Source organism: Lepidochelys olivacea (assembly GCF_965140295.1).
Source record: "Lepidochelys olivacea isolate rLepOli2 genome assembly, chromosome: 5".
NCBI classification, from domain to species: Eukaryota; Metazoa; Chordata; order Testudines; family Cheloniidae; genus Lepidochelys; species Lepidochelys olivacea.
This window is the reverse complement of record NC_140415.1, coordinates 66,300,777-66,313,450: the sequence shown is the minus strand read 5'-3', so window position 1 is coordinate 66,313,450 and position 12,674 is coordinate 66,300,777. Positions and strand designations below refer to the sequence as shown.

The window sequence follows — 12,674 nt, the reverse complement described above, 5'->3', positions numbered from 1 at the left end:
GCTCAATCTCCTCCCCACCTGGCAGTTCACTATTCTCTCTTTATCCTATCTGAATACACTCTCTTTCTGGCCCTCTGTCGCTCTATTTGCCACCACGAAAGAAAGGACAAAGTGATGCCTCTGTGGTGCCTCACCACGAACGTTTAGCACTCGTGCTCAAGACAAAACAATCCCTGGACTCCATGAGAAATTTTAAGGATGGAGGAGAAAAATCCCACTGAGGTCATCGGCAGTACTACTCAAGCATGTGCACGTGATAACACAGTGAGCAAAAGTTTCCTTACCAGAACGCCGGATTCTTGGGGGTAATGAACCTATATGTGCTTCCAGCTTCCCCTTTCCTCTTATCCCGTTACCTCTACCTACTCTGTTAACATTAGGTACTCTGTGCCCCCTCTTTATGACATAGTAATTCAGCAAAGGCAGGTCTCTGGAGAAAAAAGGATTAGGAGGGACAAGGCATGTGGGGTTCCTTAAATAGCTAAAATTAAAACAGTCACCATCAACTTAAAAACCAAAAAAGAAAAGGTCAGTCGTATACCAGGAGTCTCCTCTAAAAGAGCAAAGTTCAGTAGTTGCTGCTGCTCTTCAAACCTGAATTCACGTTACATCAAAACACTCAAATGCCATCTAATTACGCAATTTTCAAATTGAACTATTGAACTCAATGCTCATGTGACACTGTATGGATTATGTGAGACACTTAATATTATTACCAATATTATAAAATTGCAAGGAATCTTACCAGATATGTTGTGTAAGGTATCAGAGGAAATGTTACGTTTTCCCAAGTATGATAATCTTGTTTATATGTTTGTATCATCTTTGTATTGTGAATTACAAATGTGTGTTGATATATCTGTATTTCAAACTTGTGCTATGCTTCTGGGTGACACCCCCCAGACAGACTGGCATCAGCACTATCCAGCCTGCTTGATGGCCTATCAAAGGCAATCAGCTATACAATTAACCCATTGAGAGAAGGCAACAGCTGCACCTTATGAAAGTCAGCAAAACATGTAGGGCATGCCTGTGGACAGAGAACTCTAAGGCTTTTCCATAGCATGTGATGTAAAGCTTGTGTTTGGAACAAAAGTAGTACAGGCCACATGCGAAGGATATAAAAAGGCAGAGGCATCATCTCCATTTTGTCTTCAATCCTACTTTTCCTACCTCTGAAGCAACTTCTCTACAAACTGAAGCTTTGAACAAAGGACTGAATGACCCATCCAAGCTTTGGATGTATTCCTGAGGGACTTTCAAGGCAAAAAACTCACCAATACTGCTACGAGTCTGATATATGGACTCTGAAGTCTTATGTATGTATTTTATTGCTTGACCATTTAACAACCCAGTTCTTGTTCTTTCCTTCTTTTATAATAAACCTTTAGTTTTAGATACTAAAGGACTGGCTGGAACCTAGGCTTGCCAACTCTGTCTAAAGCTATTCCAGGAGATATTTTTCCTCCATCATGACATGACATCATTTTCTTAAAATATCCTATTAAAATCTCCCGGATTGCTTTCAACAGTCACTGGGAGATCAACGCCAATTCTGGGAGACTAAGCCAATCCTGGAGGGTTGGCAACCCTCCTGACAGCTTAGTATTTTGGGTAAGAGCCAAACTAATATTGATCTGGCCATGTGGCTAGTCCCTTGGGGTCAGAAGAACATTTTGTATAGTGAACAGTGTTTCAAATAATTTCTTACTGTACTGGACCTATGTGCTGATTGGGAGACAGAGAACTGGAATGCAATAAAGGGGGCTGTGTGATTTCTTTTTTCAGCTTCTTGATAACCCGTGTGGGGGATCAGAAGCACAGTTTGTGACTGGTTGGTGAGTCTAACCAGTTTTAACCACCAGTTTTGGGAGAATCTGCTCTCCTTTTTGAAGCTTGCCTTGAACTTGGAATTTTCAGTGAACGCTACCCCAGGCACCTCGGATCACAGCTAACATATACAATAGTGACAAATATGTAGATCAGGGTTTCTCATACTTCATTACACTGCAACCCCCTTCTGACAACTACTACAAGATCCCAGGAAGGGGACAGAAGCCTGAACCTCCCTGCCCCCTGGGGGGTGCCAAAGCTTGAGGGTTTCAGCCCTACGTGGTGGGGCTTGGACTTTGGCATCAGCCCTGAGCCCCAGCAAGTTTAATGACAGCCCTGGTGACCCCATTAAAAAGGGATTGCAACCCACTTTGGGGTCACAACCCACAGTTTGAGAACCACTGATGTAGACTAATCTCCCACTGCTTTGATCTCTATGCCTCATATCTAATGGCAGCCCGGACTTCAACACTGTTCTGAATATTAGAAAGTTTCCATTTGTTTCTTTAGACACAGTGAGGACAGCCACTGGTAAACATGCTTATCTAATCATGATGAAATATGCCTAATGTGTAGAACCAGAAGTGATCCCTTCCTTTTAATTTGTACAACCTGATGTAACCTGCATTACAGTACAATGTCTGAGTATGTAATGGAACATTTCTTTTATCTTCACCGGTTAGAAAGTAACAGCTTAGGGCACTTCAGAATTCCCAGGACCAGAATAGTGTTCTGTAAAAAATTCAATAATGGCAAACCTTTATAACAGATATATAATAGCTTTTTGAACACACACTGTCACCGTCAATATTACTACTAAAGAAGCAGAGTGTAAATGGTTACACATAAAGGCAGGTTAACACTATCTTTTTACTTGTGGAACAGGTTGAAATCTTGCTTATGGAACAATAAGGAAGGTTTGCTGTTTTGTTCCCCAAACACGTGTTCACAATCATACCCAAAAGTAAAGGAGGACTTGTGGCACCTTAGAGACTAACCAATTTATTAGAGCATAAGCTTTCGTGAGCTACAGCTCACTTCCTCAGATGCATATCGTGGAAACTGCAGCAGGCTTTATATATACACAGAGAATATGAAACAATACCTATTCCCACCCCACTGTCCTGCTGGTAATAGCTTATCTAAAGTGATTTCCAGCACAAATCCAGGTTTTCTCACCCTCCACCCCCCCACACAAATTCACTCTCCTGCTGGTGATAGCCCATCCAAAGTGACAACTCTTTACACAATGTGCATGACAATCAAGCTGGGCTATTTCCTGCATAAATCCAGGTTCTGGATTTATGCAGGAAATAGCCCAGCTTGATTGTCATGCACATTGTGTAAAGAGTTGTCACTTTGGATGGGCTATCACCAGCAGGAGAGTGAATTTGTGTGGGGGGGTGGAGGGTGAGAAAACCTGGATTTGTGCTGGAAATCACTTTAGATAAGCTATTACCAGCAGGACAGTGGGGTGGGAATAGGTATTGTTTCATATTCTCTGTGTATATATAAAGCCTGCTGCAGTTTCCACGATATGCATCTGAGGAAGTGAGCTGTAGCTCACGAAAGCTTATGCTCTAATAAATTGGTTAGTCTCTAAGGTGCCACAAGTCCTCCTTTTCTTTTTGCGAATACAGACTAACACGGCTGCTACTCTGATACCCAAAAGTGTATCTGTTCCTGTTGTGGGACTCGTAAAACTCTATGTGACAAAGTATTACATGACTGACCATCAACTTCCCACACAGCCACTGCTATTTGTCAATTTCTTTCTTCACACAAGACATTACCAACAAGTGTACAAGATTGATTTTAGAAAACTATGGGATAAAAACTAGGGCTGTCAAATGATTAAAAAAATGCAATTTATCACAAGATTAAAAAAAAAACTGTCATGATGAATCGCAGTTTTAATCACACTGTTAGCACAGTAAAAACCAAAAGAAATAGTATTTTTCAATTCACCTGATACAGTATTGTAGTGCAATTTCTATTGTGAAAGTGCAACTTACAAATGTAGATTATATATATATTTTTAATACTTAACTGCACTCAAAACCAAAATAATGTAAAACTTTAGAGCGTACAAACCGAAGCATAAAGGGGCATATGAATGTTTAGAATATCCGGCACGTAAATACCTTGCAACTCTCGCTACAACAGTGCCATGTAAATGCCTGTTCTCACTTTCAGGTGACACTGTAAATAAGAAGCAGGCAGCATTATCTCCCATACATGTAAACAAACCTGTTTATCTTAGCAATTGGCTAAACGAGAAGTAGGACTGAGTGGACTTGTAGGAGGTGAACTGAAATACTATTTCTTTTGTTTATTTTTTTCTACACTGCAAATATTTGTAATAAAAATAATATAAAGTGAGCACTGTACACTTGGTATTTTGTGTTGTTACTGAAATCAATATATTTGAAAATGTAGAAAAACATCCAAAATAATTTATAATAAATTTAAATTGGTATTGTAGTATTGTTTAACAGTGCGTTTAAAACTGTGATTACTTGCAACTACATTTTTTAATCTAGTTAATTTGTTTTGCGTTAATCACTAGAGTTAACTGCGATTGACAGCCCTAATAAAAACATTACTTTTAACCAAATATTAGGATCAAGACAAAATTTTATTTATTTTGATTCACAGAAAACGAATCCTGCTAACTATCTTGTAGGAAGATAAGCCTACATTGAGCCCAAGTAAACGCTGGTCTTAAACTGAGTTTGGATATTAGCATGAGCAATAGGCCCAAAGCATATGACTAAACAGAATTAAATTATGAAAAAGAAGCATTGTTTGTGTTAAATTTGTAGTGACAGTTGAAACCAGAGTGTTATTTTATTTCAGATTTGGGTTGAGGTAACCATGTTTTCTTTATTTTGATTAACTGGGCACCAGGTGCAATAAATAACTGGTTATATATAGTTTGTTTACAAAAAAAATGCTTAGTCCTGAAGTTGGGAAGAAATATGGCAAAAGAAGGAAAGAAGATAACTTTGAAAAGGGGGCCCAACCATTAAGTTGGTCTAGACCATGCAAAAGCGTAGCATCCAGACCTAAAATGGCTCTCTCTGGCTTTAGCTAAGGTCTTATAACCAGCAATGACATCACTTGTTTATTAGAGTGTATAAAAAGGCAAGGATTTTAGGGATTTTCCTTACCCTTCTGGAATCATGCCCAAGCAAGATCCTGTTGTGAATATTTGGCCAATGTGTGTAACTGTATTGTTGCTAGGATATAAAATGTGTTTATGCTTGTATTGGTATTTTGGATATAACCAACAACAAGTGGACTTTGGACTAATAAAGGAATACTTGTGTGAAAACTTAGTTGTGGTAAACTTTAATCAACTTATGTTGGAAATAATTTCTTTAGTATTTTCTAACCTTTTCATAGTCTTCAGGTGTAAATTCTCTGTCCCTCTGGAGTATTTCATGGAGCCTTGCTTTAACACGATGCTGGCAGCTGCTTAAAGAGTCACTGTCACTGTCCAACAGACCATTCATATTAGCACTTTTCACCATCTGGACAAGAATAGGAGTCAGCTCTCCCTCTAAAGCCAGTAATCCCTAGAAAAAACAACACTGTTATTCAGAAATGAACAAAGATAAAAATGTAGTAATGCATCTATTTCTAAACCAAGATGTAAACGTAAACTCCACATTATATTGTTCAAATAACTTGCCAGTATCTCAAATGTTGTGGTTACCGAAATTCAATCACTCAATGAAATCTTTATGTAGCAGCTTATTGTATGTGCTCTCTCACATATGTTTAGGATGCCTGATATATCCCTCTTCTTGGAGATGGGAATAAGCAATCAAACTTCTGCTAAAAGAGAAATGAGTGGAAAACTTAAGCAGGTACAGAGCATCTGGGCTGTGATCAGAGGACTGGGAAATTTGTCTGATATGAAGATAGGTAAGGTATTATGAAAGTTTGGTCAAAAAAGTTTCTAATTTACATGGAAGTTCTGAAGATTACATTTTTCACAGATCATGTCTAAAAGTTCACAGTGTTCAGGGCTATGGAACAGTTTTTATTAAATTTTACAAGATCACCCTAGAATTTTTACAGCACAACAAAATTACTACATGCATACTTGAGCAGCATAATGATTAAGAGCATTTCTTTTGTCAGTTCGCCACCGTATCTCACCAGTTAATTATTTTGAGATCAACTAAATGTTAAGAAGTTTCTGCTCTAACAATCTTACAAAAGGATATTCCTGTAGTAAAAATGTTTATATAATCTTGTAATATCTTATCTTAAAAAGAAAATGAAATCAGGTTATATTAATTTTACATCTCTGGTGGTATCAAAGCACAAAAGCAATCTGGTCCTCTATGTGTAATTTGCCTTACAGTTGCATGTCACCTATGTAAAGTGAACTTGTGGCCTCAGTTCATTTCCTAAAAAATGCCTATATTTCACCCATCATGCCCACAATTTGTCATAGTTTGTTGGAACTTTTAGATAAAGAATTAAACGGGCATGTAGACTAAAATACCCTTTTCATCCTCAAAAGTGGTCTACTGGAAAGGACTGATGTGCATTGCATGGGCTATGTAAATAAAAACTTGTACTGCAGCTTCCCATGCTGTATGTCTTCTGATGCTTGGAAGGCTTCAAATGCAAGAGATGTCCATTTGGATCTCCTTTCATAAGTACTAAATGAACTTTAAATAAATTTCAACTTTTTTTTTTATTCCATTGGCTGCAATAAAACTGCATTTCCCTAACTTGCTAGAGAACACAGACAAGATTCTTGTTGAGAGTTTCAGGTTTCTTGGGTTGAAAATACAATTTCACACAGTACCTTTGCAAAAGCTGCTGCAGTCATCTGAACTCGTCCCTCATCAGAAGCATAGATTTTCAGATCATGTCGATAAGTACTATGTAATCTAAGTAAACCACATCCAGGAAATCCAGCATAATCTCCTACAAAACAAACAGATCTTCTTCTTCAGAGACTCTTGTTATACATGTATTTTATTTTTATGTATAAATTAAAAGGCTAATTTATGCCATATAGCACACAAAGATTACCTTGTCCACCTGGGTACATGCATCTGAAAGCTCTCCCTAGCTCCTCTGCCTGGACCCTGCCTGCAGGGGTCAGTTCTCCTCCCCATTTCAGAACCAGAAGTAGAGATGGTTCATCTCTTCTGTTATCTAATTATATGTAGACAGATCACTTAAAGTAATGTACACACAAATGCAAAAGTTTATTTAAAGACTATTAAAGAATTATGATTAGATTAATATTGAAGAAATACTGGAAGTGATACATTGAGTTGTGTGTGCTTCAGGAAAGTGACTTCAACATTTGAGTCTCTTGCTTGCTATTCTAACAGAGAAATACCCCTCTAGTTCAGCGAAAGCTAATACTTAACTCTGAAGACACCCATGTTTAGGTACTTTAAAAACAAGTGAAACTTGTATTACAGTGAAAACAAAGTAATTGAAAGTAAGCACTAAACTAATCAGCAGTCAGGAAATTCACAGGTACTGGATTTTAAATACCTAGGCATTATTGTATGTTTTAGCCTTTTTTGTATGAAAGGAATAGGAGTACTAGGAGATTTATGGAAAACCGAATTTTTTCTAATCATCATCATCTTTGGTGAACAGCTTACAAAATTTCTTCCCTCCATATTTTTGTTACGTACGAAACAATATTAAAATGCAAAAGTATATCTTAACCTTACTAACAGAAACTCAGCATCTTAGAGATTGCTAATCACAGTATCTCATTACAAAACAAAAATGTTTCTGAATACTTGGCCAGAGTACACGTCCTTGTTTTATTTAACACCATATTAAACAATTAACTCCCTTATTATGTCAAGTTCTACATATTATGTAAGTGAGTAAGTATCGGTTATACTATACCTTCTTCTTCACTAGAAGTTTTCGGACAGCCATGAGGGAGATAGGTTAACTGGACTTTGCGATTTATGCCAGAAAAATGCCCATACCTAAAGTGAGGGGGAAAAGAAACTGACGGATTTTCCAATATATACTCAATACTATCATATCCCTCTATCAATTAGGGACATCATAATTCCTTGAATCATAATTGATTTGTATACTAACCTGCCCATTTTTGCTGATTTGTACTTGTACATATCAAATAAAATATTGAAGGAATACTTAAATGGTCATCAACATGTAGCACTTGCCATATTAAGTACTGTCCATTGCTTCTTTTCATCACATTGCCCAAGAAACTTCATGTCTCTCTCACCAGAAAAACACTCCCATCCACCCACACTCTCCACCTGCATGATTAATTTCTTCCACTTTGGCACCATACACCCTTACGGCTGTCAGTATTCAGATCTGTTCTGTCACATACTGATAGCCACTATTTGTTATCCAATGAAGCCCCAAAATGGGATTCATAACACTTGCAAGTGTAACAAGCTTTTATCACAATATATTATAGGGCAAGTTAACTGTCTAGAAACAATTATTACTATCTAGTTAATATTTAATATAAATTTCAGCACTAAGTGTTAGTTAGAAACTGCCATACCTTAAATACATAATGAGATACTGAAAATTATTTAAAGTTTAAAATGAGCTTTCATACTATGCGTGGGTTACTGAGAACAAGACTTCATTCAATTGCAACAACACTTAATTACCATTTGTATTAGAATTGTGCCTACACATGCCAACTGAGGTTAGGACTCCATTGTATAAGACACTGTACAAATACATAGCAAGAGGCAGCCACTGCCCCCAAACGATTATAATCTATATAGACAACATGGATAACAGGATAAGACAAAGGAAGTATTTTCCCCATCATACAGATGAGGAACAGGTTAGATTAAGTGATTTGTACAAGGTCACACAGGAAGTAAAACCAGACCTCCTCAATACCAGTGCAATGTCTTAATCACAAAACCATCATTCCTCTCAATATATTCAAAAATTCAGATTAGTATTGTCATACATTATATTGTCAGTTGATAAATTAATGTAAGAGAATTCATTTTAAAAGCTAATGAGAGTAAAATAAGAGTCATGCCAGTTCTGATGTGAGGATTAAAAATTAGATCCTTACATCTCCAAAACAGTCTTCAGCTGCTCAAGTTTTGCTTTGCTTTCTTCAATTTCAGAGTCATTGTTTTGCCCAAGTTCTAGTAGGAGCTGTCTTGCTATATCAAGCACCTCCTAAAAAAAAAAAAAAAAACCACTATATAACAAGGAATTCTATTATTCATCAATTATAGAACCAAGGAAAAGAAAATCAAGACAGACTTACCTGTAACTGTTTTGGTTTCTTCAGTTTTAGCTTTCCAGACTTATATCCATCACATTTTTCAAAGAGATCAAAAAATCTTTAGGAGAAAATACAGATTAAAAACATATCTAATAAGACTGTTAATATAAATATTAATACACTTTAAGGCAGGGGTGGGCAAACTTTTTGGCCTGATGGCCACATCGGGGTTGCAAAACTGCATGGAGGGTCAGGTAGGGAAGGCTGTGTCTCCCCTAACAGCCTGGCCCCCGCCCACTATCTGCCCCCTCCCACTTCCCTCCCCCCCTCAGAACCTTCACCCATCCAACCCCCCTGCTCCTTCTTCCCTGACCCCCCCGCCTAACCGCTGCCCCCCCCCCCCGGACCCTACCCCCTATCCAACTCCCCCTGCTCCCTGACTGTCCCAACCACTATCCACACCCCTGCCACCTGACAGGCCCCCCGGGACTCCCATGCCTATCCAACTGCCCCCTGCTCCCTGTCCCCTGACTGCCCCCAGGGACCCCCTGCCCCTTATCCGACCCCCACCTCCACCCCCCCCCCATGCCACTCAGAGCAGCAGGAGCTCGCAGCCCTGCTGCCTGGCCAGAGCCAGCCACACTGCTGTGCTGCCTGGCAGGAGTGGCGGGCCAGAGTGCTGGCAGCGTGGCAAGCTGAGGCTGTGGGGGAGGAGGGACAGCAGGGGAGGAGGGCTAACCTCCCCAGCCAGGAGCTCAAGGGACGGGCAGGACAGTCCTGTGGGCCGGATGTAGTTTGCCCACCTCTGCTTTAAGGCAACAGGAAGATTTTCAATTAAAACAGAATGAAGAGCTGGAACTAACCCACCTCATCAATCCGCAATTTAAACACCCCACAATTATGAGAAAGTTTGTTCTGATATGAACCTCTCTGTTCAGTGAGGTCTCATCTCACTAGCACATGCCTTAAACACAACTGCAAAATGAAAGAGCTTACAGTTTTTCTATTAGCTTACTAACACTGAAAAAATACAGGTACTACACAAAAGATATGAAGAATCCTGAGTAAACAGCCATAGCTGTTCAAAATTTAACAAAAAAATCAACACAACATTATTAGCTATAAAATACTAAACATATGGCTCTGCAGACTTACAGCAAATCTTTCACTTAAAATTTGAGTGCAGAATCTATCCCTCAAATGATATTTTTATTAATTACTGTAGCACCTAATCATAGATTAAGGTCCCACTGTGTTAGGTACTGTATAAATGCATAACAAAGAGGGTCCCCTGGCCTCCCAAAATGCTTACACTTCAAGTACAAGGCAAGAGACAAAAGATATCAAGAAACAACTGGGAAGCAATAGCTTATGAAGGCCTTAAAAGCAGAGACTAGTAGTTTGCAATTGATGCAGCAGAAAAGGGAGAGACAGAAAAAGGGCAGAAATTAAGAGGTGATGCGGTCAAAGCAATGAGCCAGCAAAATGATCTTTGCAGCAGCATTAGACAAACTGTATTGTCAAGGCTGGAGAGAAGGAGGTTACAGTTGCGGGAGATGTGAGAAGACGGAGTTGTGGGCAAGTGAATTAGCTATGTAGATCGAGATGACGGGATGCATCTTAGAGATGTTATGCAGGAAGAAGCACTAAGATTTAAATGTAGTTTGTGCATACGCATGTGCAATTCCCACTGAATTCATTGAGTTGAACCCACATATCCCAGGCAATAATTTTGCCCTAAATGCCAAACTTAGGTTATGTCTACACTTACAGCAGCACGTAACATACAAACACAGCATGCCCAGCTAGCATCGGGATAAAAAGCAGTGCAAATGGTGAGGCACTGCTTAGGCTAGTAGAATGCCCGACATACCTGAACGCTAGGGTATATACCCTACTTGGCTCTCTACTCGCCCATGCCGTGCATCCCACATCTACAATACTATTTCTAGCAGTGTAGTGTCCCACTGCTGGAGCTTTTTACCACTGCAATGAAAGACTCCAGCAATAGGGAAAGGCTCTGCATGGTGGAGGCAGTAGGAAGAAAGGCTCCAGTAATGAGCCTTTCCCCACTGAAGCCTTTCACTGCTAGGTGTAGCTACACACCGCACTGAATATGGATGCGGCCTGCCTCTCACTGCATTGGGTAGCTCATGTACCCTACATGCTACTGCATGTGTAAATAAGGTCTGTCTTTACCCAAATTCAGACTTACTTTTGATGTTTAACTTCCATTTTCATTTTTTGTTTTGGTGTACGGTCCCCGTGACGTATTACAGCTATAACACATCTCAACTCCATCCTGAAAAATAAAAAAAAGTCAAGTTACATTTCCCAGTTCTATACACCACTCATGGTTTTTATATTATTAAATGTGTGAGTCAGACAGACAATTATTTAGTCGACAAAAATATACTTTATTAAGTATTGAAATGTTTGTAGGATATGCAAGAACATAAGGTTATCTGAAAATGATGTAAGAATGTGATTTACTATAAATACTGGTTTTAAGACTTAGCTAACTACAGAATATCTATCTTAAATAGTTTTTGAAACAGATCCATTTTGAGGTTTATTTAGTAAAAGCATGTTTATTAAAAATGTGTGTTAAACTGACAGTAGAATATTGATTAGCAATTAAGCAAGCTATTTTTAGAACAGACTACACTTGAAAATCTGTTGTTCTGTACTCAGCTTGCCTAAGGGTAAAAATCTTCGATTGCTGGAACAGCAATCACAATTCACTTCTTGTTTTCAGCACACAAAACAAGTGTCCTTAGCCAAAAGCTGATATACCTTGGGAGAAGAGAAAATTCACATAAAGGTTATGTAAGGACTTTGCACAATTCAGCTAAAGATACTTTTCTCTTACATTGTTCCAGATGTGGTTGGCACAATAGGGATATCTTCAGCTTCCAAAGGTATGGACCATGGGATTTGAAATTGTGGAGCAAGTTCTCGCATTATGATATTTCTAAATGGGGAAAAACAAAAATGTATGTCTAAATTAAAATGCTGAAATACTGTATATATTAATTTCTTTAAATGGAATATTCTGTTTTAGTCAACAGTTTATTAGACAAACACTGACCACTGGATGGGCACTTACAGATGTATTTTTATTTTTTCAAATATTTAAATACTATTATGTTGAACTATTGAAGTCTGGTCACAATAACTACAAAGACAACAATCTAACATTATCTGTAAAATATAGGTATAATAAGTTCTTGTAAGAGCTTCTTATGATCTACTCTGGTAAGTGTCATGTTAAAGTACACCAACCCGAACTATATCACTGTTCATACAGATTTTAATCTGGAGAACTTTAAAGGATGGTGTAATGTATCTTAGATACTTAATCTAAGAAGAATGATTCCTAGACTTCCCAAACTTAGTGCAAATATGCTGTTGATTTAGCTCTGCTATAACAATGCTATTTTGAATATAAGGAAAAAATGTAGATGAACGCTTTTTGCACCATGGTAGGAATCAAGACTAAGTTGACGGTGTAAAATTGGAGAAGTGCACGTGAATCTTCAGAATTCCTGCCACTAACTCGAAGCAACAAGACTGTAGTTATTATCTAACA

The 12,674-nt window shown here is 38.4% G+C and overlaps 1 protein-coding gene across 9 annotated transcripts in view; it reads right to left on the bottom strand.

Annotated features, from left to right (window-relative positions):
- Positions 1-12,674, bottom strand: part of PPIP5K2 (diphosphoinositol pentakisphosphate kinase 2) — a 106,583-nt gene that overhangs the window by 46,934 nt on the left and 46,975 nt on the right. For all 9 annotated transcript variants that reach the window (XM_084627834.1, XM_084627837.1, XM_084627838.1 and 6 more), the window contains exons 10-17: positions 11,955-12,056; positions 11,298-11,384; positions 9,125-9,200; positions 8,924-9,033; positions 7,741-7,826; positions 6,895-7,020; positions 6,665-6,786; positions 5,232-5,414 (exon numbers count right to left, since the gene is read on the bottom strand). In XM_084627834.1, the coding sequence (XP_084483960.1) occupies positions 5,232-5,414; positions 6,665-6,786; positions 6,895-7,020; positions 7,741-7,826; positions 8,924-9,033; positions 9,125-9,200; positions 11,298-11,384; positions 11,955-12,056 (892 nt within the window). The remainder of the gene's footprint in view (positions 1-5,231; positions 5,415-6,664; positions 6,787-6,894; positions 7,021-7,740; positions 7,827-8,923; positions 9,034-9,124; positions 9,201-11,297; positions 11,385-11,954; positions 12,057-12,674) is intronic.